The 14,570-nt window shown below is 28.2% G+C and overlaps 1 protein-coding gene and 1 long non-coding RNA gene across 2 annotated transcripts in view; one reads left to right on the top strand and one right to left on the bottom strand.

Moving 5' to 3' along the window:
* The window catches only part of LOC114932408 (uncharacterized), a 123,421-nt gene extending 120,423 nt beyond the window's left edge, over positions 1-2,998 (top strand). Inside the window, exon 5 of the long non-coding RNA XR_003819889.2 lies at positions 2,600-2,998. This is a non-coding gene — a long non-coding RNA (uncharacterized LOC114932408). The remainder of the gene's footprint in view (positions 1-2,599) is intronic.
* Positions 496-13,599, bottom strand: Ask1 (apoptotic signal-regulating kinase 1). Its single transcript, XM_029304569.2, is given in 26 exon segments — positions 496-2,282; positions 2,285-2,330; positions 2,429-2,505; positions 2,622-2,763; positions 2,884-3,211; positions 3,693-3,957; positions 4,037-4,206; positions 4,517-4,629; positions 5,936-6,031; positions 6,892-7,047; positions 7,138-7,277; positions 7,383-7,478; positions 7,582-7,748; positions 7,846-7,983; positions 8,073-8,334; positions 8,491-8,844; positions 9,078-9,237; positions 9,513-9,766; positions 9,839-10,138; positions 10,240-10,408; positions 10,561-10,733; positions 11,943-12,137; positions 12,389-12,609; positions 12,712-12,860; positions 12,933-13,080; positions 13,265-13,599. Coding segments are annotated over 24 exon segments (4,080 nt in total). The 5' UTR covers positions 12,749-12,860; positions 12,933-13,080; positions 13,265-13,599; the 3' UTR covers positions 496-2,261.
* Positions 13,600-14,570: the final 971 nt, after the last annotated feature.

The following is a 14,570-nucleotide window of genomic DNA, read 5'->3' as shown; positions in this document are numbered from 1 at the left end:
ATCGATCGACGTAATAAAGAAACCTTAGCCGAGCTGAATGAAAGGCTGTACCCTCCGACGAGCTGCGAATCTATTTGACTTATCTTTTAAACGGAGCATCACGACGAGAAACGAAGAGAACGCTTCATCCATATCAATGACACAGTTTCTATGAGGTAGTTACCTACGAAAAAGAATATCGCGCTCGAAGCCGATCACGTACTCATCCTTCCCTATTGCTTTTCCCCTCGAAAAACGTCTTTTCACCCCGTTGCCTTCCAATTTCAATTAGGAGTGACGAATTCGCAAAATTCGTTGTAGAAAAAAAAGATCGTTAACAATATTGTCGAATAAAAGATTATTTTCAGTAAATATTTTCATGAAATATTTATATAACTGTTTTTGAAAAATGTATAATATAATAAAAGAGTAACTTTTTCACCCGGCTTTAAAATCTATATATTTTTAATTCTAAATAAAGGGAAACTTGTATAAAGCACTATAATTATAGCTATATTAAATAATATAAATATTTATTCATTACTTTAATTACAAATTTTATCGCACACGCGAGTAACAATAATAATGAATTCTACTTGTAAGTAAAAACAGTAGTAGTTAACAATAGTTCTCTTCTGGCACTTATTTATTTTCTCATTTATTGTGACAGATTGATATAACAAATCGCAAAATCGCTATTTTAAGCAAAACACTTGTAAACAAGCATCAATATGTGATTATCGTTGTGTAATTTTTAATATATTAGTATTATGTGAAAGTAGTTTATTAATTTCGTCAGTCATTAGCTCATGTATTACAATATTAGTATGTGTATAGTCAAATTGAATCTAGTTTATTCATCTTAAGCGAAATTTTTAAAACAATTAGGCACCGGGTTTTTTCGAGAAAACAAGCTCTCGAGAGTTTGTTAAAATATCAGATACTTGCATAAATTCAACTCGACTATTACACATTCACAAAATTAACTGTACAAAATATATATAATATGTAGCGCAAAAAACACAGACTTACACTTCTTTTTTTACAATATTGCGTACAAGATAGAAATTTTTTGTCATATAAAAGTATTTATATCTACAAAAGAAAAAATCTGGAAGAAGGCTAAATCTAACTGAATTCGACAAAGCATGACTCGACGTAAAGCTTTCACAAATTATAAAAAAGCATTTTATTTACATGACAAATTGATACGAAAACATTCAATTAATGTTTCAACGCTGGGAAGATTTAATATATGTTCTGTGCAAATAAAATTTTGCTCTTTGAGAACATAAAATGTGAATGTATCACATTATTGTATATGAATATAATACATATATATACTATATGTATTAAATATCTTTCCTTGTACTAGAACGAGTTTCATAAGGCACTATAAATAATTGCATCCCCATCATTAATGAACATGTTTAAATGAGGAACGTTGCATATAACTATTGTCTTAATATTAATAAACAAATATTATTATAATATATAATATATAAAATTATTTTTTGTGAAAATAGTTTTCTAATCAAAATTTTTCATTAAATTGCTTTTATTCAGCATATATATATTTATATCTCATGATTTATTAGTTACATCACTTGTATTATTGAAAGCATCTGTGTTAATTTGTTGCAGAGAAGACATTTTTACTTTAAAATATATAGAAAAAATATTATCAGATATATTAATAAAAAAGAGAGTAACATTTATAATTGTTTTATAACTTTTTGTTATTCTTATTTTTTTTTAAATATCTAGAGTAAAGATGATTATTTCTGTGAAGTTTATCTGCCTTTTAAATTGAAAAATTAAATCTACAAAATTTCTTATAAATATAATGTATGAAATATATATTCCATGTATAAAAATATTTTTCATATTCTGATATTATGAAACTTTAACAAAATGTATAAAATCTGTAATAAAATATACTCAAAAATAATACATTATGTTCACATAAATCATCAATTGCACAAATTTCTTATATAATTATTTTTGTAAAGAGTAATATTAATGTATTTTTTGTAAGAACTACGACAGATAATATCATCATGTCATAAAAAAATTCTCTTTCTATGGAAGTTTGATTTGTGTCCCCAGTATAATAGTGTAGCATCTATGTATATGATCGATTTAAAGCATTATTTTTATCTTGTGATAAACTAAATAATTTTGTTGCGCACGTGAGACAAATATGTTTTACCCTGCTTGAAACTTCAGTTACTACTAATATTCCGTCACTAACAATGACGGAAAAATAGATATAATTTGCATTAATTGCCATTATTTTTCATGTTTTATATTTCATTATGGCCTGCCATATCCTGAGTTCAATTCCTCCCCTAAAATTGTACAGGATAATTAATGTTAATAATTGTAAAATATTTATTTCTATGTATTAAATATCATAGAAAATTTTTATAAAAAATTTATTTCTTACCTTAAGTTTAACCTGCGAAGATCATCTCGTGTAACATGATGTAAAATATCTTCCAGTGTATATTCCTCATATGTGAACTAAAAACATTAAAAAAAAATAATACGTTCGTAAATATCGTATATGTATAAAATAAATAATATTTAACTAATATTTTTATTCTTTTTTTTTCAGATATCCTCAAATATATGCTTACCCTATCGATCGATGTATCATCTACTTGAAGATCTCTTAACCAATTGACAAGAGCCATATCTGGATGCAAAGTAGTACTGTTATGTGTATCGGTCGAGGACGTTGATTGTTGAAATAGATTTGGCAAGATGCAAGAATTATAACTGCGACACAAATTATTTATATATATATATATATATTAAAAATATATTTTATAACAAACCGCACATAATGTCAATGTATAGTTTATGTTGCAGCAATAAATAAAATAATGTGTTTCGTACCCCGATTCCTGTCTCGTTGTTCTTCTATTAATATTTTCACACAGATGCGTCAATGTATTAACTTGGAGTCTCTGCTCTTCGAGGGCCTGCTGTAATAACGTCTGATACGTTTTTTGACTTTCTATCAATTCCTGAAGCAGCTTCATGTTTTCCATTTTTAGCGCTCCCATTTGATCTCTATATTCTTTCCAATACTTATTATCAATGGAATCAGCGGTTTTTTGCGATTTTACAGAATTTACTGTCGACACTCCAGATGTTGAGCCTTCTTCGGGTCCTTGACCACCAGGTTGCACTCGCTCTTGTCCAAGTAAGTTAGCTCCCAATTCTAGATACACAATTTGTAACACAAAACGCGTTTCATATAGTACACATTTTTAAAAATATTTTTCGATTTGGATATATTTGTCTAATCTATTTAATCTATCGATTTTCGATAAAATATTTGCCTAAACCAGACGTGTGAACTTTATTGGAATGCAGTAATCTTCTTACTGAACACGACGTTTACAAGAGATCCCTTATTATTAGTGATGACTTTCCCTCGAGATATTTTTAGAGTTGACATGATAACATACTTAATCTACACACGTGTATTACACTTGAGATACATATGAACGTCACACATCTAGTTCATGTATCACATAATATACAAATATGAGAATCTGATCAATTAAACAAATAAAACGTTTCTCTTTACGGATATTTAAGATTTAGTTTTCGATGATGCCTCTTTTGAATATATAAAAACTTATCAAATGCACACATAATGCATCCACTTCTGTTTTAATGAGAAAAATGATACTCACCAGGAGATAACACGGTGATAGCAGCTTGAACGGCATTTCTGACCAAGTTATCTAAAGCAAACATCCAATGTGGCTTTATACTGTGCATTCTGAGAACTTCGTTTACTGCCGTTTGAAATAAATAAATGGCCAAATGTAAGTGATTAATAGCGGTTGAATCGAAATCCAATTCCTCTTTCAGTGTTCGAATAGCAGTCACTATTACTTCCTGATTTTGCTCGGCGATATAATCCCTCAAACCACGCATGAGCAACACCAGGTGACTCTAAAATTATAATAAATAATTAAATATATGCTAATATATTATATAATTTGCAATGTGATATAATATTATAGTCAAGTACCATCTGCAACACTGTTTGTCCCTCTGCTTGATGTATTCCTCTCATCCAAACTTCGCAAATTTTTGCCTCATCTTGATTGAGAACCCTCGTTAATGTCATGCGTCTTTGACTATCCTTTTTTAATAAATAAAATCCCTCTTGTTCTTCTCCCGATTTTTGTCCTGGTTGTCCTGTAAAATCCCAATTATCGATAAATATATAATAATAAATATAAATAATATAAATAATAAAAATATACTATATATATATATATATATATATATAATTAATTATTAAATTAAATAGTACCATAGCATAAAATAATGTTAGAGGCATGAATGGCTCGTAATTTATTAATCTATTCGATATAAACGATATTACTATAATGTGATACTATATATTTTATGATTTTATGTAAGTTTTTATTTTCTGTAAATATAATTTTCAGTCGCTATATTTCCTTGAAAAATATCTTTCTTTATTATTACTGCATATATTTACCTCCCAATTCAACTTCCGGCGATAACAGCCCACCAGATGAACTTCTTCGTGTTATTGAAGCACCTGCTGCATCACTTTCACTGGTTTCTATCGATGGAGTATTCCCTATTGTACTATAAAGATATAAAGAGCAGCAAATTAATATTGTCATATATTAAAAACTACACTTTTTTTACAACATTTATATATAACAAATTATTACAAAATATTATGTAATTTAAGTGATACTGTGTCAGAATATTATATTAGCATTCTACATGTGTGTGTGTTGAGTACAATTGCAAAGTTAATTTTATAATCTAAATAATTTTAAATAATATTGATATTATTTTATCTAATTATTATAATAAAAACTAATTTAATTTCATCAAATAATATATAAGTCATAAATAATGTGTGTAATTTTATATTATATATATATATATATATATATATATATATATATATATATATATATGTATATATATATGTATATGTACAAATACAAAATACTTTTTATATATGTATATGATATTTATATAATTTAGATGATCCATCAATTTTTAAATATAAAAAATGGTAGTAATTTAATCAACCAACTCTGACAAATTAAGTGATAATTATTTAATATTCACGACGTTTCGGCCATGGGTTTCGGCCCTTATCAAGTGCTAAGACATAACTTTTTATAAAAAAACCTTAATATCTTGTCACATTCTAAGATCAAAGATTCATTAAATGTGGTTCATTAAATTACTACCATTTTTTAATTTTCATCTGGTGATTTCAGAGTTTTTTACATCTTTTAAATATAAATTGTTATTTTAAAAAAATGATATAAAAAGCTATAATACTGAGATAAATTAAATGTTAGAGAACTATTTTAACAATATAAATTATATTTTAATATATTGTTTATATGTTATATAGCATATCTATTATATGTATATATATGATCAAAAAATTTATAATTAATGAAGCAACATATATGTTAGTATATGTAACATGTAATTAATAATAAAAAATATGAGATTGCTTTTTAATAGATATATCTAATTAATAACAATAAATAAATAAACTGCATATATATAATTAACGATGTACCATTGTTTGCACAAAACATAAAGGAATCTTGTAATGAATATGATTTATATTTTTATATAAACCATCATTGGGTTATACATTGAAACTTTATGCAACATCTAAACATTAAGTAGCATATTTTAATAGCTAATAATTTTAGACAAAAAGTAAGCAATTTAAAGAGACAGGGCAATTAAGCATTTTACTCATATAATATCAATAATGATAAATGATTATGTATGTAAATCTTGTTCTATACATTTTACTTCTATAGATGTTATCAATAAATAAATAAATAATTTTTAATTATACTTTTTTTGCATAGATTTAATGCGATTTACAAAGTTAGAACCATACCTGTTAAAAGAAAGGGTTGAAGTAGGCATGCTGATGGGAGATAATAGGTGGGCCGGACTGCGTTCCCTCAATGGACTTGACTTCGTTAACCCACCACTAAATTTAATATTTTATAATTACAATTCGCACAATGTGTTTTCACATAAAAAAATATTATACTATTTATACTCTCACATTGTGCTTTTGTAGAATATTGCAATTTGAATAATACATACATATTTAGTTTGGAAAATATGATCAATATTTGAAACTCAAAAAAAATAATTTAAGAGGAGAAATATGTAATTTACGTTATATAATTAATAACCTCAGTAAAAACGTCGAATTTGTTATGCTTTACCGATATCGTAATGTGAAAACAACCCAGATAACAATTTTTGCGTGCAAAATTTGCGCGTTTTATGCATATAAACTGTGTACGAGATTTGCTTGAGTTTTGCTTATGGGATATGTTTAATCGTACACTTGCACGCAAATGGTTAGCTTATGTATTATTTGATATACCAGCAAATCACGTGCACATGGATGTCAAATTGCCAAAAATATGCCAGTGATGTGATAATGACAGCAATATGCTTGTTGAATAATGTTCTTGTATGCTTATAACGAGATGAGATCGCGTGCAAAGTGTGCTAGCATTTGCTATCACTATGACGACGCACTAGAATAAGGTCTTGCTTGCGCAGTATGAGCCGTTTTTATGATGCAATGGCCTAGGTATTTGCACGCAAAATATTTTCTGGGAATCGAGACATTTTCTATTCATTGTCTCAATGCTGATGTGACAATTATTCAGTGACAAAAAAAAATGAGATTGACATCAAAACTTGATACAGATGGAATAAATTGAATAAGAGTATATAACATAGCAAAACAAAGACGGAAATGCCACGAATTATTACAAGAATACTAACACAAAACGACACATTGTGATAAAAATACAAATGTTACAATACCCATCATCTGATTGACATGTCTGCATAGGGATGGCAGCAACAATATGGTTATTATTCGTTTTATCACATTTCCCTAAACGTTCCACTCTGTCTGCAGGAACTGATATACTTCTACTGAAATCTGGTGGTGCAGCTAATCTACTGCTTTTCTTTTTCCTGATAAAAATAAGTATTATATATATTTGTGTGTGTGTGTGTCTATATATATAATTATTATATCTGTATAGTGCATTTAAATTTATATACTCATTAAGAAATGGATCCTCCAATAGTTCTGCAGCAGTTGCCCTTATATCAGGATTTGGCTCGAAACAGCGCAGTATAAAACTTTTCGCTCTCTCAGACAATTCTGATGGTATCTCAGGATGTATTTTGTAATACCCCACCTGCAAAAAGAACACATATTTGTTAAATTTAATAATATAAAAAAAAATCGTGTATTCAATATATTAAATATTTTAAATATATATTTATATATATTTTTAATATACCTTAAAAACAGCTGCTTGTGGAGAACCTAGTTCGATAAATGGAGGCTTTCCAGTTGCCATTTCAACTATTGTGCAACCTAAAGACCAAATATCCGCCTAGAGGTAAAATTTGAGTGATTATTATTTTGGTGACACAAGAAAATACATTTTTTACCCTGTAAATTCTCAAAACAAAGTACTTAACAAAATATAAACTTACAGGCGCACCATATCCACGTTGACCCTTGTCAATAACTTCTGGTGCCATGTACTGTAATGTTCCGGTAAATGTTTCTGTACTTGGGCATAAGCCAGCCAAACGTTTCGACATACCGAAATCAGATATTTTTACCACTCCACTATATGTATTTACCAATACATTATCGCCTAAATCATACAATTTTATTTATGTAAAATAAATGTATAGATAAATAAAAAATAATATACATTAACGAATGAGCCTAAAACTTATATTATAAATCACCTTTTATATCTCTATGAACTATTTTTTGATCATGGAGATATTTAAGACCTTCCAACATTTGTTTAGTGTAATATGAGATGGTTGATTCATTTTCTTTCAAAGGACCCCATTTCAATCTTAATAAAGCAGATAAACTTCCTAAAATTATAAGATCGATCAAATTATTAATCGATATTTGCAAATGTTATTTATGTGTACAAGTGTTACAGTTATTAATTTTTTCCTACCTCCAGGAACTTGTTCCATGAAAATTTTAAAATATCCATTCTCGCTTACTGAACCCAAATATTGCACGATATTTCTGTGTCTCAATTGACTGTGTAATTTAATCTCTTCATGAAGAGGCTGTACATCACCCAAATTTCGTTCACGAATTTCTTTTACTGCAATTCTAACTTGCGTATTCAAATCGCGTGCTGCATACACCATGCCATATGTACCTTTGCCAAGTATTATACGCTTATTTTGATCATCCAATTCATACTCGAACTGTAAATATACAAATATCTCATTAAACTTAAAAAATTATATATAATTTATATATTATAAAAATATATGATGTAAATTATATATTGTATCTTATATAAAACATATCTAATAAAAATAAATAGTTAAATAATAAAATAAATAAAAATTAATAAAAACCTTCATGCAATCATCAGTCATATAAGCATCCAAATCTGTAACCATGCCTTCCTGATCCCTAGTCATTTCTAAGATCAGATCGTAAAATCTTTGTCTACATTGTACTGATGGCAAGTACATTTGAAAATCGTCTGAATTTTGATGTACATATAAGAAAAGGCATCTCTCGTCCCTCTTGTACAAACTTACTCTACGTATCATATTTGCAGTAAACAACCAATCATGAACTTGTTTACAGTTATTTCTCATATTATCCAAACACAAATTCCATATTTGTATAGACTTCTCCTCTGCGCCAAGATTTACGTTCACATAACTTGGCATTAAGATTTTTGTTGGTTCCAGCACTAAAATCTAATAAGAACGTTGTGTTTAAGCGTTTTTACTAGAGAAATAATTAAAATGGGAAGTTGATGTTCTTTTTTAAGAGTGAATCCATAAATCTGCTCTAAAAGCAGTTTTGTATTATTCTTACTTTGACCCAAAATGTACGGAAGTAAGCTGGATTGGTAATATATAACTATAAGCCATAGTCTCCCGAATTGGGAACTGGATCCTCAGTAGAACGATTCCATTTATAAACTTACTGGAAACCGTATACTATCGCCAACCTCCGCCTTTGTAGCTTCGACAAAGTAGTCCATCCAGAAACTAAATATTTGTTCCTCCGGTGCAATTTCAGCTTCCTCATTTTTTTTACGAAATCTATCTATCAGTGATATATTGCCTATTGTCGACTTCAGATACCTAGTAATTGAAAAAAAAACTTTAATCGAAATAATTCAAATATTAAAATAAATTTTAAATACATATTTAAATACAAAAAGACAAATTTGTGTCAAATTAATATAATATATATTAATATATATTATTTATAAAATATATATTTTTATTAACATACATATAATATATATAATTATATATAAATAATATATATATATATATATATATATATATATATATATATATATATATATATAATTTCTTTACTGAACACATTATTTTATTGCTCATATACCTACCAATTTGGTGGCTTCAATTTAAACATACATTCAGCTGCTTGTATTGCCTTTGAATAATCTTCTGCTAATACACTAATTTCAAAAAAGGTTGCTACATCCCAATAATCCTTCAAGCTCGGTAAACTGCCTTTCTTGCCAATTAAATTATTTAGTACCATTCCTATGTGTTGTAACTCTTCACTCTTAGAGAATTCGTTTCCAGCTATGACCAATAAAGTAGCAAGATTTATACCAGCATATTCATTAGGTTGAACCTGAATGTACAATTACATGCATTAATAGAAATTCACAATGATTAAGATAGCTTTTATACACATATATTGTACCTCAAAACCTTTTCTATACCAGTGGATTGCATTCTTTAAACTTTCCTGATCTGTATGCCTACTTTCCACAAATATGTCTTTATATATTCTTCCACATAAACACAACATATCTGGAACATGATTTTCTTTCTTCTCTAACGCTTTTTCGATGACTTTTAATGCTCTTTCTCGATCGCCTTCTTTGTTTCGTCGATTTAAAGCAAACGCATATAAATATCTTATAGCTGGTGTATTGATATAATTTTTGTGAGTTGGTATGGTTTTTAAATCATCAACCAATTGTACCATTGCATCGTAATCCTAATATAGATAAAAATACAAATTTTTAACGATATATATAATTATGTAATGTAAAGTATCAGTTCTCATTAAAAAGTATTATTAATCTATTAATATTTTACCTGTATTTCCCGAAATGAAATAAGCACATTTAAAACAACTTCTCCCGATAAAACGTTTGGATCATCTAAACGTTTACGCATGTTATTCAGAGCTCTAGAAAGTTCCTCTCCAGAATATGTCTCGCGCGCCTTGCGCAGGTCTGCTAGAAATTTCTCCTTCATATGTGCTCTGGAATATTTTTAACGGAAATATTTCTCGTATTAGTCTACTAAAAATGTCTATTCTAGTCTTTTTAATAAAATATTACTTAAAAATTTTATGATATAATCAAATTTTTATTTATATACCGAAAATTATAAAAAATGTTTATAATTGCTTACTTGGATTGTATTTCCACATCTTGAAACAATTTCTTAAGTTTCAAAGTGAGATGCTGTTTGGGATCTATCGCTTCTTCGCCCGTAATTCTGCTGGTTGCTGGATTAGTAGCTACACATGAGCCACAAGATTCCACAACACGATATGAAACGAATGTATAGCTGCCACAGGATAACTAGAAAATATTTTATAACATTAATATATTATATACATTTTTTTAAAAAACTTTTTTATCTTTTTTCTTCAAGTAAAACACACTGATTAAAAATGACAATTGATTACTGGTATTTTTCTTATATGACATATCTTGAGTATTATATTATCAACACGACTAATCTTGATTAATAATTGAATTTAATTGTCACAGTATTGCTGTATTTCATAATGGATTTGCTGTACATATTTTACACTAACTTTTAATACACATTCAAATGTCATTCTCTTCTTTTTATTCTGATTTATTAAATTGAAATAAATTTATTCGACATAATAATTGTAAACGGAATTAACATGGATACAATACAGAAATCGAACGCGCACGTATCAGTGACAAGTTGTAAAGAGCGATTGTGGACAATTGCGCGCGATCAGCGAGCACCGACAGTAACTGCTATATTAAGATCGTGAGCTCATGTTTTTCTACTCCATATTGAGCGGAATTACATATTTGATGCTTGCCTGACAGACACGGATATCGTTTCATCTGATCATGCTATCGATTACGTTTATCCGGTATGTTTTATATTATATATTTATTGCCGACGATAAAGATACATAATCACTTCAGAGTTTTACAGTACATGACAATTCCTTCAGCTGAATCAATACAAATGTAATTATACATAAATTGTTAATTAATAATCAATATTTAAGATAATTTTAAAATATACAAATATTTATGTGAAATTAATTTGCTCAAAATAATTACATGTATAATAATAAAATAAAATATGCAAAATGACGATCAGTACTTGTTTTCCAAATTTTCATAAATTATCAGTACAGTCATTATCATTCATATCGTATTAAATTGAATATATTTTTCTAAAGATATAAAAATTTATATAATTTTTACATCATATATAGAAATATAAAAAATAATTTTTATGTGAAGAAAAAGAAATTTAGTTAATAGGAAATTTCTAAATATTAAATATTTAAAAAATAACTATAAAATTGCTTGATATACTACAATAATGCAGTTACTTCTACCAATCTATTTATGGAATCTTTAATTGAGATCATTGCTACAAAGTGCACTCTAAGTCTAATAAATCGCCAAGGTCATTTGTGTGTTACTATCACTATATTATTCTTTGCATTTAGTAATAAATGCAAGATTTTTATCCATATTTTAGAAGCAAGAACATAAACATATACATACCTTAAGTCTAATTGTAGCCTCTGTATCTACATCATTATATAGCAATATGTTTTCCTTCATTCCAAAACTTTCTCTGACACCAAGATGGTAAAATAATGCAGATTGTTGCAACTGAATACTTAAATCAACAACCGCCACATCAGCATTATAAAATGTGTCCAACACATTGGTTTCACCAAAATCAAGCTTTTCAAACTAAAAAGAATAAACACAAAATTAAAAGAGGTAAAAAGATACAATGCAAAACAAATTCTTCTTTTTACTTGCACATAATATATTTTTCTTTATTTATTCATTTTTAAACTTCTAAAAATATTTTTACTCTAATCTAAATTTTAAAACTGACACACGTTGCATGTTTCTTTTTCATTTTTATCATATTTTGCTCAAATTTAATTAAAATATATGTGACTTGTTTAAATAGTTGAATTATATCAAAAATATACCTGAATATGATGTATATTAGCATTGACCAAATTACAGGCTTGTCTAACTTCATCTAATGCTTTCTTTCGCTGAGCAAGATGTTCTGGTTGTTGCAAATCCAAGACACAGGCTACATCCATCCTGGGCCTTCCTGGTACAGTTGTGTGTCCTGATATGTCACTTTGCGTTCCAACACTGTCTGTACTGGAAATGCCTTCCATGATGCCTAATTGCGAGGCAGCTGTATAAAATTATCCTCTTATATGTTAAGAGTATTTGTACAACTGTTATATCGAAGCAGCGAGATGCGTAATATATAGTAATACAGATAAACGTTCATTACCAGTTATATCGGCCATATCCCCACAAGTAGAAGGCATATTGCTTGAGACTATCCGTCAGATATGTGTACTGTGCTATTATATCCTTGAGTTTTCTTACTTTATGGTATATATTCCAAAAAAATGGAGTAGCCAAACTTAATGTGTATATCTATTAATAAACAAAGTGTCAAATAGATATCCCAACTGACATGCCACCAAAATGCTTGTAATAGATTTTCACCTGCTAAAGTACAAAAGCAAATGTATATCATTTCTTCTTCGCACGATACTGGTTTCCCTTGTTGAAGCTCAACTTGTGATTAAACATACAACTGTCACTCCTCGAAGAGATCATTGTTCACATTCTAGGCAAGATTGCACAAGAAAAACTGCAAAACACAGAAAATATACATAAGAAAAAAATTAACATCCCAGGGCACATACACTGTATAAAAAGAGAGACACATCACAATTGTAAAAATTATAAGTACTGTTGCGAAATGAGACAATGACCAATTGGCATCCATCGGAAACGAGATTAATTAGTACGACATAGTATGTAACAAAAAATACCTGTTGTCATGCAACATCACAGAAACCACCACATCCATTCCTTCTAGAAGACACAAATCCGGAGTCGAGGTCGTGCACAAGTGCACCCAGATCCGCGTGTGAAGCCGCTTCACAGATGGCAGCGAGATCAGTCTCGCTCTGCCGGTATAAAAATAGACGTTCTCAAGATAGAGCGAATATCCCTCTCTCTCTCTCTGTCTCTCTTTCTCTCTCGCATACACGTATATCGAAACCTCGACCGCAAGTCAGCTAGGCGCTCTTTTGAATCGAGCGTAAATCATTTGAATAAGCATATGGGTGAGAGAGCATACGGCGCAGATTGATGCGTAAGTCACTTCACCTTGACAAGAATATTACTATAAATCATATGTTATACAACATGCGCTTAGAGCGAAAACGCTGGAATTACGTCTACGGATATACTTGGATTAATTTGCAAACGCACTCTGCTCTTCAGCAAAAATTTTATCGCATATATCGCCCACACAGCACATGTAAATTCTCAGAATGCGTTCTAAGAATATCATAAAAGTATATTGGGTATATTCTAGAAACATTCGAGATATACGTACACGTATTGCGAGATACAATAACAATATACAATAAGTATATTATATTAAGAATAATGCTATTATATCCGAGTTTTTTATTAGTACACATATATCGAGAATATCTAGTATAAATTATTATCTACAATATATTTTGAATATATATATTATATATACTAATACGCAGTAATATAGTAACAATTTTTCATTCATTCGTGTAGGTATATATTTTATTAAAATTTTATTAAAAAGTAATAAATTCTGCACACATATATATATATATATATATATATATATATATATATATATATATATATATATAAGATTTTTGCAATCTTTAACCTTTATGAAAAAATGAAAATTGATTGATTATCCGCGTCGTTTTTTATCAGAAATGTATCCTACAGAATCTATATAAATAGATATTATACTTTTGATTTTAGTTATCGCCTCTTTTGAAAGCAATTAAAATTTTTCTACATCTTTATATTATCCTAGATATTTCGATATAATAGCAAAGTATAAAAAAAGTTAATTAAAAATATTTAGCCATAAATATTTTTAGTTTTACTACATAATATCTTAACACTATAATAAATTAATTAAATTTTAATCGATTAAATATTTTAAATATTTTAATACAACACTAAAGTATAAAAGAAAGATCAGTTAAAAATATTTTACAATGAAAGGAATTTTTCGATTCTTAAATATACATGCATATATTAAATAAAATATATATATTTATTTAAAAAATC

The sequence above is a fragment of the Nylanderia fulva genome, unplaced genomic scaffold (genome assembly GCF_048542155.1).
Source record: "Nylanderia fulva isolate GAGA-0341 unplaced genomic scaffold, ASM4854215v1 Scaffold13, whole genome shotgun sequence".
NCBI lineage: Eukaryota > Metazoa > Arthropoda > Insecta > Hymenoptera > Formicidae > Nylanderia > Nylanderia fulva.
Note: the sequence above shows the minus strand (reverse complement) of the source record. Positions and strands in the feature narration are given on the sequence as shown.